Raw genomic sequence first — 17,059 nt, forward strand, 5'->3', positions numbered from 1 at the left:
AGATAGGCACCAGGATAATGGCTGACGAAACGAATCTGAGACTCTGCTTGTCCAAAACAGGGAGTTTGTCCTCCCAACCCTCTTAATCAAGATGTCCAGAAGTATTTTTTAATGTTGGGCAATAGAGCAGTCGCTATAATGAAGAGCCCTCGACAAGATGTTCAATGAGTTCACCGACAACATCATCAATGTTGAGATAGGCACTGGGATAATGGCTGACGAATCGAAGCTGGGTCTGTAAAGAATTTATCTAGTGCCGGTAGTTACATACGAATCTGAAACATTTATCTTGTCCAAAATTGGGAGTTTGGCCTAAACACAGAAGGATTCTTTAATATATGGCAATAGAGGAGTCGCTATAATTAAGATCTCTCGACAAGGTGTTCAATGAGTTCACCTACAACAGCATCATACGAATCTGAGACATAGAGCTAGTCCAAAACCGGGAGTTTGTCCTCCCAACCTTCTTAATCACGTTCGAGAGGAAGATGCCCAGAAGGAGTTTTTAATGTAGGACAATAGAGGAGTCGCTACAATGACGAACTCTCGACAAGGTGTTCAATAATGAGTTCCCTGAGCTAGGTTCTGGTGGGCTAGTCATGTCATTAGAATGACACCAAACAACCCAGCCCCTTAAAATCCTTTCATGCCAGCTACATGGACAGAGGAGGGGGGTTTAAGGCCCAAACAGAGATGGAGTGATGATATTGATACTTTCACCAGAAAAGTCAGGATATAGGAGTCTGCAACCTTGTTTGACAACAACCTGTTCCAAACTGTTATCAACCTTCTTCCGTATACGCTACACAAATTGAGAAGCTTTGGACAACAAACCATACAAGGAATCAAATACAAAACAAATACAAATCAGATACAGAGGAGAGCGACATGGTAATAGTGAAGGCCCTTTTGACGAGGGATGACATTTCTTCCAAATTGTTGGATTGGGAAAAATCTTCCAAAAATGTCTATAAAAACCGACGTTAAAGTGAAAATGTATTATACGACTGCCTTTTTATTGAAGTCAGTTTGTATGCCATGAGATGGATTATTGTGCGTTATTTAACTTGTATCTGACACTCATTGAAACTCAGTTCTCGAACAAAATTAGCAATATTTTAAAATGTTAGATAGTGCTCTGACCTGTTTTGGAGTTGTAGAATACATCTTCCAGTACCTTCTCGAGTAAAAAATAAAAGATGCTCCAAACAGGAAGATGTAATTTTCTCAAACAATGCTATTAAAAATAAAGCCATAGCAAAAACCCGACGACACGTGCATTGTTTTCGAAACACAGCGCTCCGGGAAGAACTGCGAATCTACGCGCTGGGAAGCGTGTAAAATGTAATACCCCTGTCAGTGCGGTTTACCATTAGGTTAAACGGAACGCATCCCAAAGCGGTGGACTGGCAATCCTGGACTTGACCTGGATCGTAAAGCGAAACCTACTCTCACGCGACGCGATATTCGAAAGCGCCGATGCAAAGGACAGCAGAACCGGCAGCATTCTGCCAAGGATGAATGCACCATGAATAATACATTTCGCTCGAAAACTTGCCTGACGCTCCTTGGAATGTCCCCCGCCGGGATAAACGGGCCCGGAAGGTGGACCTTCCACGGCGCGCTGGACGAGAGTGGGGCGGGGAAGGCTATTTTGGTTCTGCTTTTCCACTTGCTGTCGGTGAATTGCGGATAATTTTCACAAAACCTACCTACCACAATAGGACATTGATAGGTTGATGGGTTGATAGGTCTGGTTGGGATGGGGATGGAAATCATAAACCCGACAACATTATAATGCTGCGTCAGTATTTTCCTTTCGAAGCGATTACACTTTTCATCGATTTGCATTCATTTCATTACCGCTGGCGTCCATGTCGCCATTCGATCTCGGCGTCGGCACGGCATCCTCCAACACCGTGGCACGATGATGTTGCTTACTTTGATTTCTCCCGAGGCAACGGTTAACAAGATCCAATCATATCATACCTTCCATTAACTTGTGACGTTATGCTCAAACCTTTTCGCCTTTCTCTCTTCCACTCTCTTCCCCCAACAGATGAGTCACTGACCTGCAATGTGTGCGATCGGGCATTCCGCTGCCGCCGTCAGTTGGCGTCCCATCAGCAGAAGAAGCGTCACTTTGGGTAAGTTCTCCGTACTGGTTATTGCGTTCGAACAGCCCCAGTTGCTGGGCACACTGTGATCGACATTCTTGTTGTTGTTCTGCGAATCCCTCGCAAAACCCGGCAGCCAGGCGGGAGGGTCTACCGAATGCTCTGGATGCCTTTGAAACCTGCCCGTATGTCTTGCTGGAATGCTTCATTACTATACAAAAAAATTTCGCTGACAGTGAAGCGTGTACTCGTTTCACTGTCATCGACCATTTTCTATGGTATCGAAACATTCCAGAGACATCGCACGTAGTACTTCGTTGTGACGTATATTAAACCTATTGAAATTACTAATTATTAAATGTATCTAGTCGCTATATTAGAACATTATCATTACAAAAAGTAGTCGACTCCATCCTATCTGCATTAAGCTAAAGAAGCCCTACAGAAAGCTCTTAAAACATTGAAACCAACCGCTAAACCTGGACCTCATGTATATATTAGCCGATTTTATGAGTCATTAGTGCCTATTTTGATAAAATTGTACAACTACTCATTACATCTCGGTGACTTCCCTTCGGTTTTGAAGTGCTTTTTGATTGATCCCATCACAAAAACCAGGTTACAAACTACACGGGTATTACATCTCCCTGTACAGGTGCGAAAGTCTTTAAGATATTGCAGTAGGCTACGCTATATACGCATGTCTAAGGACTTTAAAGCCTAAATCTCATTAAAGTTCATGTACTGCAGAGTCGTCCGCTCACTACTTGAATGTTCTTTTATATAGAGGTGACTACATATGAGGGGTTTAACGAATATGTTAGAGTCTATCCAATGCAGACTCTCCTGTCACGCCATTCGTCTGCTTCCTTTACCACCTTACCAAGATCTTCTAAGGCTTGTTGGCCTCCAATCGCTTTATTATAGATGTTATATTGAGAATTTAAGCAGTTGCCGGCTAATTATTACGGGTCGATATAGACCAGGGGTCTCCAAACTACGACCCTCGAAAGTCTCCAGTGCGGCCCGCGACGTTATCGCTGTTGTTACCTTTTTAGGAAATTATCTAATTATAAAAAGTTGTGATTTTTCTTTAACTGTTTAAATATTAATTACTGTAATAGTAAGTAACATTAAATACCAGAAATTGTAAAAAACAGTCATCAGGAGCGCAACATCTGTGTAAATTATTCGCAAGATTATGTGTTAGTGGCCCCCACGCTATCGTAGTTTCAACCAATACGGCCCGCGAGCTAAAAAGTTTGGAGACCCCTGATATAGACTATACAAAAGTTCCCCCACGAATTCGTCTATTTTGTGATCTTTGGTTCAGTTCTGTTTTAGTAACATAAAACACAATTACAATACAACAGATTGAAACGCTCTTATCCGTCCGGTCGATCAATGCTCTCTGATCTACGTCCTGAGTTGTGCCGCACTCTTACTACTACAATGATAGTGCGTTACTGTCATTGAGAGTGACAGCGTTACAATACAGGGTGGTTACTAACAGTAGGGAATTCCTTAATTATATTGAAGTTCCACGTGACGAATCTGGGCTAATGTTTTACCTGTTAATTTATATTAACATCTAAGCATACTGCTCGATAAGAATTGCATTAACGAAGCAGGGATGCCACTTAGCAGTGATAACGCATTATAAAGCGTTATAAATTATTGCACTGCATAAGTAAACAGAGGCAACCCAGAACGAGACACCATCCCCAGCATGTCCACGTAGTAACTCATCAACGCGCAACCTGCCGGCGGACCCTTCCACCCGCTGCGTCCACTTTACCACCATGGACATCCCACGGAGCACCGTTACTGCAAAAACCCACTGATTAAATTCAACTTCAAAAGAATGCTCGGAGAGGTACGGTGCTAGTGCCTAGGTGTTGCATCTTCCGCAACACCGCTGCTCCTTTCGTGTGCTGTTAATTGTACACCCTGGCAGCTTTACAGGTGTACGCGGATGTGTTCCCGGCTGGTGCAGTACCTGTAACGTACATCAAAGTGAATGGTGGCAGGTGGCATATCGGAATACATAATTTTCCTCCCAAGCTACCACCGGTTTTGCTTTCTTTTATTAAAACAAAAAAAAAAAATAGCGAAAAAGAAACACGACCTGTAACACAGAATTTAATCCTTGATGCGCTGATGAAGATGATAATGATGATGAAGTTGTTGACGATGATCAAAGTCCGCTGGTTGGATATTTTCCTCCCTTATCAGTGGTTTTTATTCCCATCCATTATGTAAATGTACTACACCGTTTATGCGAAACCGTGCAACACTGTTCGCTTCCTTCCGTTTGCAAATGGCAGCTGGTTGAGTTTCGTAACATTCTTACAGGCATAAAGTGATTTCCCACCGGACCACAGGGAACAGAACCCGGTTCCGGACAGAGTGTAACGGTGAGCAGGTTAATGGCCGGTGCCAAAATGTGCTATTTCCATACGCGATTACCTTTATCGCACTCACGCACATTACGTCTCATTTAGTCCGGCCTAGCGGTTGTGATTCAATGCCCCGGCCTTTAGTAACAGGTTAAAAGGTTCCACCGTTTTCCGATGCGTCGACACGGTGCAGGGCTGGACAGCGTAAGCGCAAACACACGTAGTAGATAATTGCCTTTTAGGCCATCGACGCGTTGGATGAAACTATTTCTGGGCCGTCGAATAGAGCCCCCCCAGAAGGATCGTTCGGTTCCGAACATGCTGCCAAACGCGGAGAAGGTTAGCGATGGAGGTTTGCTGATGGAGGATAAACAGTTATTGTGGCAGGCCAAACACTCTTACCAGCACCCCACCTCGGTTTGGCAGCGATGCGTCGGGATGGAACAAAACCCACCGAGAAGAAATTGTTAGAATCGGTACACACTGCGGCCCGTGTGGTTCGGTCACTCACTGCTGCTCCTTTTGCATCGGTCACATACCGAGCGCTGTCCGAAAAACAACCCCTGTCCAGCGTGAGTAAGGACCGTGTCAAGTGATTAGTTGGCGCCGTCCGGGCGTGTTCACCGTACGGACGGAATCTCCATGGACGTTCGCACATTACTACCTAATCTCCGGGGAGCGGTTACCAAAACGTCAGTACCAAACGATCCCACCACAGACGTGTACGTTATTACTGCGCGATGCATGGTCGCAAACGGTGGACGCCCGCCCAGAGCACCGGGGCCCTGTGTTCGGCACTTGGATGCAGCACCCGGGACCGACCCCACCAAAGGTACCGCCGTTTCACAACCCTTCGACCCGGACTGATGGAAGTCGAGTAAATCGAGCATTATTTATCCACGACAGACACACGCTGTTACGCCAGTTCCTCCCTTTTTTTATCTTCTCCTACTGGGGCGCACTGTTGCGCTTCAACTGCCGGCTCCAACCCAACCCCGAGCTTTACAGTGTGTCTCGGCACAAAGTCTTCCCAAAAACAACCAACAGCGCAAACCAATCGAGCGAGTTTATGAGATGGCTGACGTAAAATGTTGCACACTCTGCTACGTGCACAGGACCCCATCTGTGGCATTGTTTTTTTTTTTTGTTTCCCCGCATCCGGCGAAAAAGGTGCCCGGGTGTTGCATGTCCTGGGCGACCGTGGTGTTTGAGCAAAACAACAACAGCACCGCACTGAATAATGAGGAATGGCGCTTGATAACCATGGTAACATGTTACACGCACCGAGTCATCGCTTTTCGGTGCTTATTGCCAATCGATGAATGAGGTGCAGCCAGCCATCCTAAAAGTTATCGCACCGCCCTGGGTGTCGTTATGTTGTGACTGACAATCGTGCTGGGCGGGGGGGGGGGCAGGGCCATACACATTGTGAGTGCACCAATTTCTATAACAATGCCAGATGAAAGCGTTCTGTCTAAATAGGCTCACGTGGTTGGGAGTTGAATGAGCACAGGCTTTTGCAGGTGGTTCGTGAGTTCAGGAAACAAATTCCGACACCAGAAGTTGGCACTTGGGAAGCAGAGGTAACGCAACGTCATTCTTGTCTTTCATTCATTCATTCCTTTTGTCGCATATTACCATGGAGATGTTCTGCTTTAGAGTATATGAATACCTCACTGCTATCAGCCATAATTCTTTCAAACTATAGGCAGTCCTCGAGATACGCTATTATTGCTGACCGCAATAACCCGGGAAAAATCTGCGTATCTCGAATTTCCGCGTAAGTCGAATCCGGTAGTAAAATCGTTTATACTTCAAAGTTAGATAGATGACTACTCACTCGGCACTTAATTTATTCAGCCAAACAGGCTACTTTATGTATTCAATAAAAATAAACTAAAAACAAATCTTTTATATTACAAAGAAATTATAGACCAATTTTACACCAAAGACCAAAGAATAATAGACCAATTTTACACCTTTTTACTTAAGTTTTGTGCTATAAACTAAATCAGCTGTCCTAATTTCCAAAAACCGCGTATCTCGGGGACTGTCTGTACTTGGATTACTGACATCTAATTTGTTTTATATAAAACAATACTTTATAGTTTATTCCCTGTTGGGAACCACCCTGTGTTGTAACGCTGCTACTCTTAATGACAGTTACACACTACCATTGTAGTAGTAAGAGCTCGGCACAATCAGATCAGAAAGCGTTGACCAACCGGACGGATAAGCTTGTTTTAATCTGTGGTGTTATAATTGTGTTACACTTTCAGCTGTTCTAGCTCATCTTTTTACAGTTTGGATCTATTCCATCGATGAAGACACACTGAACGTAATTGCTAAATGACGACAATACAGTAATTCCTTTTTTTTTTATATTAACCCGGCCTTGCTCGGTTGGGCTATTGATCTTGTCATTGTCTGAGAGTTGATGTGGATGGTTGTGGTGGTTCGATAACGGCGTGGTGGTTCGTGGTGGTTCGATATAACTTCGGCAATAGTGGTGGTTCGATGAAGATGGCGGTAGTGAATCCCAACTATCGTTCCGCTCAGGGCCTCCAAAGAGATTGATCTGTCACTGCTTCTAACATACCAACATTACGCCTAAAGTCAGGAAGATATCAATCAAAAAGTATTCACAATATCTAAATTTCCCCACAGTTAACAGTCTCTTATCGAACTATTCGGTTGCCATTTGTAGCGCAATGCAATGTTCAATAAATAGCAATGTTTAACAAGGTAAACATGTTCACACGGCTTAAGTTTACTGCGTGGTTTGATGATAAACTAATAAAATGTTGCATAACTGTTCTCTGGAAGTATGAGTCAAAATTCCTGTAGTTACTCTGAAAATACAGAGTTGCTGTTGGATGCTATGCAAGAAGGGAGATTACAGGGGTATTACGGTGTTGAATACCGCCAACAAAACATTCTCCTTTATACTAAAAGATCATCTTGTCCCATTCGTTGAAAAAGGTAGGAAACTATCACAGGGGATTCCGAAACGGAAAATTAACCACTGATCAGATCTTCACCATGCGACAGATCTTGGAAAAGATGACGAAGCAGCAGCTACATTCCTTACATCTCTTCATCGACTTCAAGTCCGTATACGACAGCATAGCCCAGGGTTAAACTTTACGACGCAATGAGCTATTTTGGAATCCCGGCCAAACTTAACAGACTAGTACGAATGATAATGACCAACGTCAGATGCCAGATGATGGTGGATAGAAAATTCTCAGGACTCCTTTGCTACTACCAAGGGTCTCCGCCAAGGAGATGGGCTTGCTTATCTAGTGGAAGGACAATGGAGGAGTCACTACAATGACTCTATGAGCAGTACGGCTGGTCACGTCATGAGAATAACACCGAACGACCAAGCCCGTAAAGTCCTTTTAGATCGTCCACATGGCCAGAGGATGCGTGGTAGGCCCAAATTGTGATGGAGTGATGGCATGGATGCGTCCACCACAAAGGTTGGGGTAATGGATTAACAGACGAAGGCTACAGCAGGCCAAGACCGCGAAGCGGTTGTAGCTCCGGATAAGTAAGTAAGATGTTTGATGCAAATCGAAATTAGGAGCTTCTTTCGTGAAGACGAGTTGTAGGTGTCATGTACTTCGACAGTATAACGATAGCAGAAATTCTTCATCAATATGCTCGAAGAAGGATTGCTGAAGGATTTCTCCTGGACTCCAGGTTTCTAGGAGACGAGAGTTCGTATTACAACAGGACAACTTCCCAGACTGAAGAATTCTTCAGATCCTGTTGAAACTAAGAGCTTGGAAGGCTTCCACAATGCCCGTACATCAATCTCAATCGAAAATTCGCGAGCGTTCTCAATGCTAAAATGGCGAACACTGCGCTTTTCGCATAAAAAATACTATTTAAACTCCTGGAGAAGAATTTGCCCCACTACTGTTGGAGAGGATGCACAGTTGTTGTCCAACAAACCCAAAGGAGGATAAATAATCTATTATAATAATTATGTCTGATGCAAATACATCATTCACGGGGTAAAATTTGTAGCTTCGCAAGGATTATGTTACTTCCAGCACGCCACTGCCTTAAGAAACTGCCAGTAACACAGCGGCCACTTATTTTCCAATGGTGGCAATTTATCAGTTTGCTAATGTCGGTAAAACATATAATCGATATTTTGTGGATGGTTTGACCGGAGCATTAGCAGACGATGCTCCGACAAATGCGCTAAAACACGCGAAAGCGAATGAGCGCGAAACTCGGATGAAGCAAACCAATCGAAGTATCATTTAACGCTTCGCCGACTCCGGCGGAAGATCTGGGCGTGCGGAAGGCCACCGTACCCTTCCACCCGCTAGCCACGCAGCCGCCTGTTTGCAAAATATCCTGCCACGGCATTGCGCCTTTCCCGTCGGATACGCACCGGCGAATCAACTTTCAGCGGTTGGCTGAATTCCGGATGCTGCTCGAGCGTGTAAAAATTTTTCCCCCTGCCACACGATCAAAGTGGAACCGCCTTGCACTCAGACGAGAGATCACTTGAGCAGAACGCAGCAGCAGAGTGAAAGTCACTGCGCGGGGCGTGCTAGGAAGCGTGGGAAGACGCCCGGGTGTGGACATAGCGCGGGTTAGAGTGTATGGTTTAACAGTTCTAGCTTCGCAACACTCATCCTGCATCCTGTTTGCTCGGCGCGGTATGCGAGGTGGTTGTTGGTCCGCGCGACGTGAGCACCTTCTAGAACATCCTGCCGGTTGGTGGAAGAAAAAACCAGGAATGGCAACACAAACAAACGAACACGCGCCTTCGCCCAAAGCCGCTAGATATTTGCTACGGTTTCGCCGTTGGAAATAGTTGAAACGTGAATGCATTCGCTTCGCTGATGAGAAATACGGCACCGAGCTGCTCGGCACGTGGGGAGACGGGTTCTTCTACTCCGCTGCAAACTTTACAAATACAGTTTGTGTTAAAAAAAAAGGATAAATGTTGGCTAAATTGCTACCCATACCGTTGTGCGCATAGCAGGAGTGTGTTGTTCTGCACAACGAACTACTTTACTTTAGCTTACTGCGGATAACGTACAAAAACCCACTTATGCTTGCGAAACGTAATGTCACAAACGGTTATTTGAATTAGCTCACACTCCCGAACCTCGCTGTACCTCACACGCAACACTCGGTACAAACGTATAGATGCGGGATGAAAGCACTGAGCAGGAGGTCGTCAACATGCAGCGTTAAATAAAACCCCCGCTGCAAGGTTGTCACATGCAGCTAGCCGCAACGTTAGCAGATTTTGATGTGCAATTGAAACTGAGAACGCAGCGTCCCGTGTGTGGAATATATGTTGCACACGAGCCACTAATGCAGACCCAGACCTCGGTTTTACTCGGTATTGTCCGCATATTGAGAAAATGGTAATAAGTAATCAACTTCAAACCAGTACATACCAGTATTCCTGAAGTTCAAATCTGATCTGGGCTAATATCCTCGTCTAAAATACCAGAGTTCACGAGAGCAACTGGGAGAGTTGGGGCTCCAGTTGAATCAGAATGTATTGAGGTGGCTCTGGAGTTTATCGTCTAGAAGACTCAGACACACTGAAGATGTTAGGTACGCAAGTAAGTAACATCCTTTTGGAGTGATTTAGTATAGTGATGGTAGTTTTATTTGAAATAATAGGTTTCTCAGAATAACTCCTTATTATCCACTTTGAGCCATCGTTCTGCCAATAATCCGAATTTCTGGTCTAAAATTTGAAAAATTCTTGGTCGAAATTCCCAAATTCTTCGGCCAAGAGATGCGTGTTAAGGTAAGAGTTAGAGGAAAGATGCGTACTATTTCTCGGCGAGAATTCTACCAAGTCCGGATCGGATATGCCTCCAACTTTGCCAGCTCAACTCGAATGACTCGATATTTAAATTGTATCTAATTTGGTCTATGAAATGACATGTTCAAGAGTTACTAATAACCCCACTTTCCTCCCGGTGTCGTTGCAGTTGCAGTGGCTGCGATAGCCTGTTCTCGTCGCTGATGCTGTTGGAACATCACAAGGAAGAGTTCGAGCACTGGAGTGATTACGAAGATGACAGGCGGCTACCGTGTTGTCGGCGCAACCGGCGCGACGAGGATGACTATACCGATACCGAATCGGGCACCAGCGACGCGGAGAGTGAAGATCTGGAACGGTTGCTTTAAGCGGCGGGTGCCAAATCCTGCCCATCTCCCCTCTCCCCTCCCCAGGACCTGATGGCGACCGAAACGACGCTTGTTAGAGGATTAGTTTTATTACTTTTCAGCGGTGCGCGTGCACGCTGTATATTTTGGAGATTAGTATTGTAGCAAAAAGCGGTGATGTTTTCATGATTGTTACCTCCAGGTGTTACAGCGCCCGCTCATAGAGTTTGCCCTTCAATGTATATGTGTGTGTGTGTGTGCTACCAACGCGATGGACAAGGTTGCATTTTGACGAGTTGTTATAGGCAAGCTACTGCTCCAACACACGCATTACCGTCTGGGGGAATATTTATACAAATGCATAGCATCAATCAAATACCACTCACGGTAGAGATCAGGTTCCCGGATCACTAAAGATCGTAGGGTGAAATAACCCCCATGGTTACATAAAGTGTATTCATTGTTGAATATATCGTCCCTAAGGCCATCATTTCCATAGGAAACATAAGATCAGGAACTCAATCATTACGAGACTTTAGGGTGTTAGATGATGACTATGGTACAACGCTTATCATGCCACTATATATTTGCGATTACAGTCGGTACCATGCTCGATGTACACTACGTAATAGTTCATTTTGAAGATGGACTGCAATGTAACATGTAACCTGTCCTGACATGCAATTACCAGCCACATTAAGCGTTTACACCAATGTAGCATTCCTGAGGAGCTTTCCCATTACGATTGTTTATCGAAGTAATTGTGCCAGAGAGCATGCAACTGTTGTTATGAGATGTATTACACGTGAACGAGAATAACCGTTTCCAGCCGGTGGGTGCTGGTGAGGACGTACGTATGATAAGGAGATGCAGTTTGGCAGCAAACATTTGTGCGCAAAAACAATCCTAAATGCTATCATGTTAGAACGTAACACAAAGAGAACCATTTGTAGTCGAACCCGAAGACAATGTTAAACCAAGGTCCCAATATATTTACTAGCAATCTAGCGAACAAACAAACCGCAACACATCTCCATGTATGTAAACACACTCAGTATTGATGAGCGGAGCAAGGTGAAGATACCGAATCAAGCAAACGCAATCGTCCCGTCGCATCCGACCCTTTGCATGCATATTCGCGATGGCCGACTTTAAGGTGGAACCAAATTCTATTAAAATATTCATATCACAGACACGTCTAACAGAGGCTGCAGGATTTGAAAGGGATAGACATTTCAAACGGTGACAAAAAAATGGAAACGAGTAGCTTTGAACCTATATCACACTTACTAAAAACAAAGAATAGTAGAAACCCGCTACTTAAACTAAGGCAACATGAATTTAAAAAAGGAAAACAACACAACTCCCTTACTGAAAGCGGATGTACTGCAACAGCGGAGCTGTGTTTCTATGGCTAATAATCAAGTAGCATGTATAACTACTGACATGTAAAACACGTATATTGAACCTTAATGTTGTGAATGACGAGTGTAAGCAAAAATAATAAAAAAAACACACAAAATAAATTATAGGAAATGGAAAAAAAATCAAATTTTATTCCAACCCCCAAAATACGCGCAATATGTCTAATAACTCAAGTCACACGATTTGTGTGGATCGTTGGGTAAAATTATAACCAAACTTTCAAACACTGCATGAGAGATACACCCAGAGCAGTAAATAATGTTCAATGCTCAACTACAGCTGAAATTAACAGGGGATGAAGAAGCACAACGAATGGTTCGTAATCGGAATTACTTATACTATATTTATCATTTATGGTGGTTTATTTAGCTTACATGTATGTATGTATGTCTAGGTTTCATTTATATTTGTCCTTCCGCCGTTGTACGGGTTGCGATTGTAACCTTCTAAGAGTGCAGCGTTATATACCATCCTACCGGTATGCGGTTCATTGTTACGTTAAATTATCATTTAATATGTTGTGGTCCTTTTAAAATCTACACCAAATCATCCTAAACTGCGCTGCTACCACATTCAAGCGCGCCAGCAAACAGTGACGAGGGCGCCAGATCACAGCACGGATTCATTCACGGAGAGTGTTTATTTGGAAAGTTTAGTTGTTTTTTTTTTCAGTTTGAGGATACAGTAAACAGATGATACAACTATTGCTACCACGCCCCACGTTTGAATGCGTTCGCATGTTTCATCATTGGAAAAAAGGTAATATCTATCTTTAGTAGCGAAATAGCTGCATCATTATCACCGCTTGTATTGCAATCGAACGCGATAGGTACGTCTAGGCGTATGTTTCCAACAGGCGCAAACTTGCTGGCCACGCACTCGGCCTAGAAATACTACAAACTGTATAAACTTTTATCGGTTTTGGAATTTTAGCTCAATTTGCGTAAATATTCTTCTTCTGTAGCAACCTTAAGGGGGTCGGCCATTTCTGGCATTCTTTGACGATTAATTTACTCATAGCTAGACAGTCAGTCCTGCGTACGGAGGAAAATAATAATGTGTGGAAATTGTGACGTTCGTTGGTTTTTCCTTAGAGCGCGTGTTTCCTATACGAGAATCTATGTTTTGCCTGCTAATTTTCTTTGATAAGTATTGCCGATGCGTGACCAATCAGCCACACATCACATATCGCAGATGTAATCCAATCGTACGAAGCTCAAAATTGTCCTACGTTTGTCTACAGCGATGAAACGAGTGTGAGGACTTGCGGCTGCTAAAAACCTAATATGCGGAAGAAAAATTTGCTACGCGTACAGTTGCAGATGTGTCCACTCTATCTACTGCCCTCGGTACGGTTCATTTCATTTTGCATCTTTTCGACGGATAAGCCTCCTAATCGTACTCGTGGGATGATTCCCGCTTGCTAATCAAATTCTCACGTTCCTCTTCGTGCGATTCTACCAGCGTTGCACCAGACGCAATAGTGGACGATGGTTGGGATCGATTGGTAATCTTGCTGATGCCATCACTCAACCCTGATTGTGTGAAGCTGTGTGAAAATCAAACAAAAATGCAATGAAAGGTGAAGAAAATTACTTTTTCAAAATTATTGCGTCTACTTACATGACTTCACCATCATCGTCCTCATCGTCGAGATCCTCACCATGCACGGAAAAGTAGGGATGCTGCGAAACGGGTCGGAATTTGTACCCGGTCAGCACGAAGAACACGTAAGTGGCCATCTCCTTAAACATTTCATCCAGCCAAGCGTACTGGAATGCGACGGTTATCTACAATTGCAACGAAAGCAATAGCTAGTTTGCGTACAGTATTCTCCAACACATATGCTCCGCCAAAAATAAATACCTTCAGCAAGATTACTATAATGCGCGTGAAGTATATGTAGCATACGATCATGATGTAAAACTGGCGGAACAGTTTGAGCTTGCGCAGATTGATAGCCGCTTTACCGTCCGTACCGGCCGCTTCTTGCAGATGCCGGATGGACCATACGACGGGAAACAGGATCGCACCGCAGCACAGCAAATCGACTAGCATGAATATATCCCGCCAGGTGCTATACTCCTTGTCACCCTCATCGCTTTCGGCGATAATAATCTCTGCCACATTGGCCAGCACTTGCAACGGTATGACGATCATGAAAAGCTTCTTATCCTTGTCCGCCAATATGTGCTTGATGAATGTCCACCCGGTGCCAATGAGTACTATGGTGATGATCAACACCGCACCCTTGAGCCTGTAGAGGAGAGTGTAAAACAAGAGAGTATTATATCGATTAATCGTTAACCAGGATATGATATATCAGGATATTAAACAAACACACATGTACAAGAAACAATATATCAACACTTACAGATGCGTGATGTAGTATAGAATAGCCCAAGCTTCGACGTGTTCACCCTGCACTTCTATAAAATGGTAGTTAATCGCGTGGAACATCAACGACAGCGACTTGAGGAACACCAGCACACCCATTAGGTAGTGTATTTTGAACAGCGGATGTTTACTTTTACGCAGTATAAACACCCAAAACAGTCCGGAGAGGAAAAACAGTACGGACATCATGAAGTACAGTGCCGGCAACGGCATCTCACCAGCCGATAGATAGTTGCCACTATTATTCTCCTCAATATCGACGTTAAAATTCAGCTCGTACAGACTGTTCGGCGAGTAGTTTGGGCAACTGTGAAAATATAGATTGTACAGTCCTTCCTCGTTCTTCGTAGCAACGTATATGGCAAACTGTAATTGAAATAAAAGGTGTAAAACGTCGCATTATGTTGCGAATGTGAATATGATCTAATTTCCACTCACATTAAAGCTGTAGTACTTGAACATGTCGTCTTTTTTCACCTCTAGCGGCAGTGTTAGCTTACTGCAGACCGTTGCCACATCGGCAGTTTCCACTGCTGGGGCAAAATCATTGGACTCTGGTACATGATATACGGCCCGGCGACGTCGTTGCATATACACCATCTTAGAATCGCTGGCTTGCGCGAATGACTGACGCTTCGAGCGAAGTGCTGGCACACCGCTGCGGTCTTTGTACAGGTGAATATTCTGCCAGTCCTTGGAGCAACTAACATGCACACTGTAATGAGTGGGTGGAAATAAAGAAAAATAATCAATTTGCGTGTTTTCTTTTCCCGTGCATTCAGCCTCGTACTCACACATTCTGTTTCAGATCCATCTTAAAGAACACAATAGGTCCATTGCTTTGTACAGCGACTGGTTCGGTGAGAATGCACTTGTCCTGATGCGAATCCAAATACGGGTTCATCGAATCAGACATTGTTTTATCGAGCGAAAGACCAAACTGTTTGAAGCATAGACAAATAATCCGAATGAATAGCGTGTAATAGTTCTCTGTATCAACTTCATACCATGTTTTCTTCTGTACCGGGATCTACACGAAAGTGTGACACCCGCACATCCAGTACGCCACCAGCATAAAATCCAAACGTACTGAGCAAAATGTACCGTCGGAAATCATCCTGAGAGCAGGGGAGTGTTAGTTTTAAACAGTTACGTTCTATTATCGTCTATTTGTATGCATATTTACCCGAACTTCCAAGTGATGTCGCCGTGCCACCGTTACCGTCACGAGCAATGCGACGATCAGAACCGCCACGGTCATCAGTAGGCCGGTCCATCTCCGGCTCATCTTTCCTGAATTACGTTGTTGCAATACGTACCAATCCACTGTTGCAAGAAGCCCGAATCAATCGCTTATACGTAAATATGCATACCCACTGTAATAAGGGTAAAGTTAACAGAGTAAATTTTACACTTTCCGCACTTCTCAATCATGACTGAATGAAAAACATCGAGGTGCAAAAGGAAAGAGGTTCCCTGGCGTCAAGCCACGACATATCGTAAATTGTAACTTGCCTATTCAGCAATGATGACCAGAACAGCAGTTTTGCTCCGCCACACAATTGTTCCCGGGGTTTGGAAAAAAAACAATAGCAAAATATAATAAAATATCTCAGTTTTCACTAGGAACACAGCATAAACACATCTAAACAGTGAAAATCATTGCGTTGACGTTTCGTTACATCTCGATGCCAACCAACTTTTGTGCCCGTGTTGATCGATTTCACTCAGGTGAGAATGCCAAATGTACAAAACAGTACTGTTACCAAAAAAAATCCTTTACCAGTTAGCCTCAATCGATGCTGTTTATTGAATTGCTATTAAAATCATTCAGCAATGTTTGTTTCCGCTTAATTAAAAAAGAAAACGTGTATAATTTATTTGTTTTCACAGTTGTTCACTGCGAACGCTGTTTATCTCACTTCTCGTGCATTCCTTCTCACTCGTCTGTCATGGCGCAACTCATCTTGTAGTTTCTGTTCGCATACTGTACGTCATACTGTATCCCAATTTGAACATGATAACGTTTTTTTTGGGTGTTGGCGGTTGCGAATGGCAATGTGGAAATTAAGGAGATACATGCATGCCGTCCAAAAGACCTTCGTCCAGTGGCGGATCTAACGATCGGCGGAGAAGGCGACCGCCTAGGGCCCCGCCGTGTAGGGGGTCTCGGAAAAAGCTGTGTAGTAGGAGAAGCCCACCCGCCCTTAGGTCAGTCATTTTTTTTAAATTCATCATGACCACCTTCCACCCCGAAAAAACTATTTTTTTCAATTAGGGGCCCCAACTATCATTCCGCCCCGGACCTTCAAGGAGGTTGGTCCGCCACTACCTTCGTCTGGTTGGACCATACACAGATGAGTTGGTAAGACCAGGTCGCCAATTCGTCTCCAGCATGCCGGTTCCGTGCTGCTCTCGTCCACATCATCCAATCTCCGACAGGCTTAGTTTCACTTTTTTCCAATCATGGGGCACGTGCTCCTGTAGTCCTCTGAATGTTAAACCAACGTTAAACGATAAGATAACGATTTCGTGTCGCTCTATTGTGATTTGTGA

The 17,059-nt window shown here is 44.0% G+C and overlaps 2 protein-coding genes across 2 annotated transcripts in view; one reads left to right on the top strand and one right to left on the bottom strand.

Moving 5' to 3' along the window:
- LOC128708706 (ras guanine nucleotide exchange factor L) overlaps positions 1–10,702 on the top strand; it is a 75,863-nt gene extending 65,161 nt beyond the window's left edge. The window contains exons 3-4 of the mRNA XM_053803689.1: positions 2,060–2,147; positions 10,504–10,702. Coding sequence (XP_053659664.1) covers positions 2,060–2,147; positions 10,504–10,702 — 287 coding nt within the window. The remainder of the gene's footprint in view (positions 1–2,059; positions 2,148–10,503) is intronic.
- Positions 10,703–13,498: 2,796 nt separating this feature from the next.
- Positions 13,499–15,791, bottom strand: LOC128707379 (protein GPR107). The gene is made up of 8 exons (XM_053802335.1): positions 15,690–15,791; positions 15,511–15,621; positions 15,298–15,443; positions 14,942–15,218; positions 14,481–14,869; positions 13,973–14,363; positions 13,730–13,896; positions 13,499–13,655 (listed from the first exon to the last, which is right to left on the bottom strand). Exons 1-8 carry the CDS (start codon positions 15,789–15,791, stop codon positions 13,499–13,501), a joined length of 1,740 nt encoding a protein of 579 aa, XP_053658310.1.
- Between the last annotated feature and the right edge of the window lie 1,268 nt (positions 15,792–17,059).

This window comes from Anopheles marshallii, chromosome X (assembly GCF_943734725.1).
Source record: "Anopheles marshallii chromosome X, idAnoMarsDA_429_01, whole genome shotgun sequence".
NCBI classification, from domain to species: Eukaryota; Metazoa; Arthropoda; class Insecta; order Diptera; family Culicidae; genus Anopheles; species Anopheles marshallii.

Coding starts and splice junctions, on each gene's coding strand:
- LOC128707379 (XM_053802335.1), bottom strand. CDS start 15,791: ATGAGCCGGAGATGGACCGGCCTACTGATGACCGTGGCGGTTCTGATC. Junction 15,444..15,510: donor CCGGTACAGAAGAAAACATG/GTATGAAGTTGA, acceptor TGCTTCAAACAG/TTTGGTCTTTCGCTCGATAA. Junction 14,870..14,941: donor TCAAGTACTACAGCTTTAAT/GTGAGTGGAAAT, acceptor TTTCAATTACAG/TTTGCCATATACGTTGCTAC.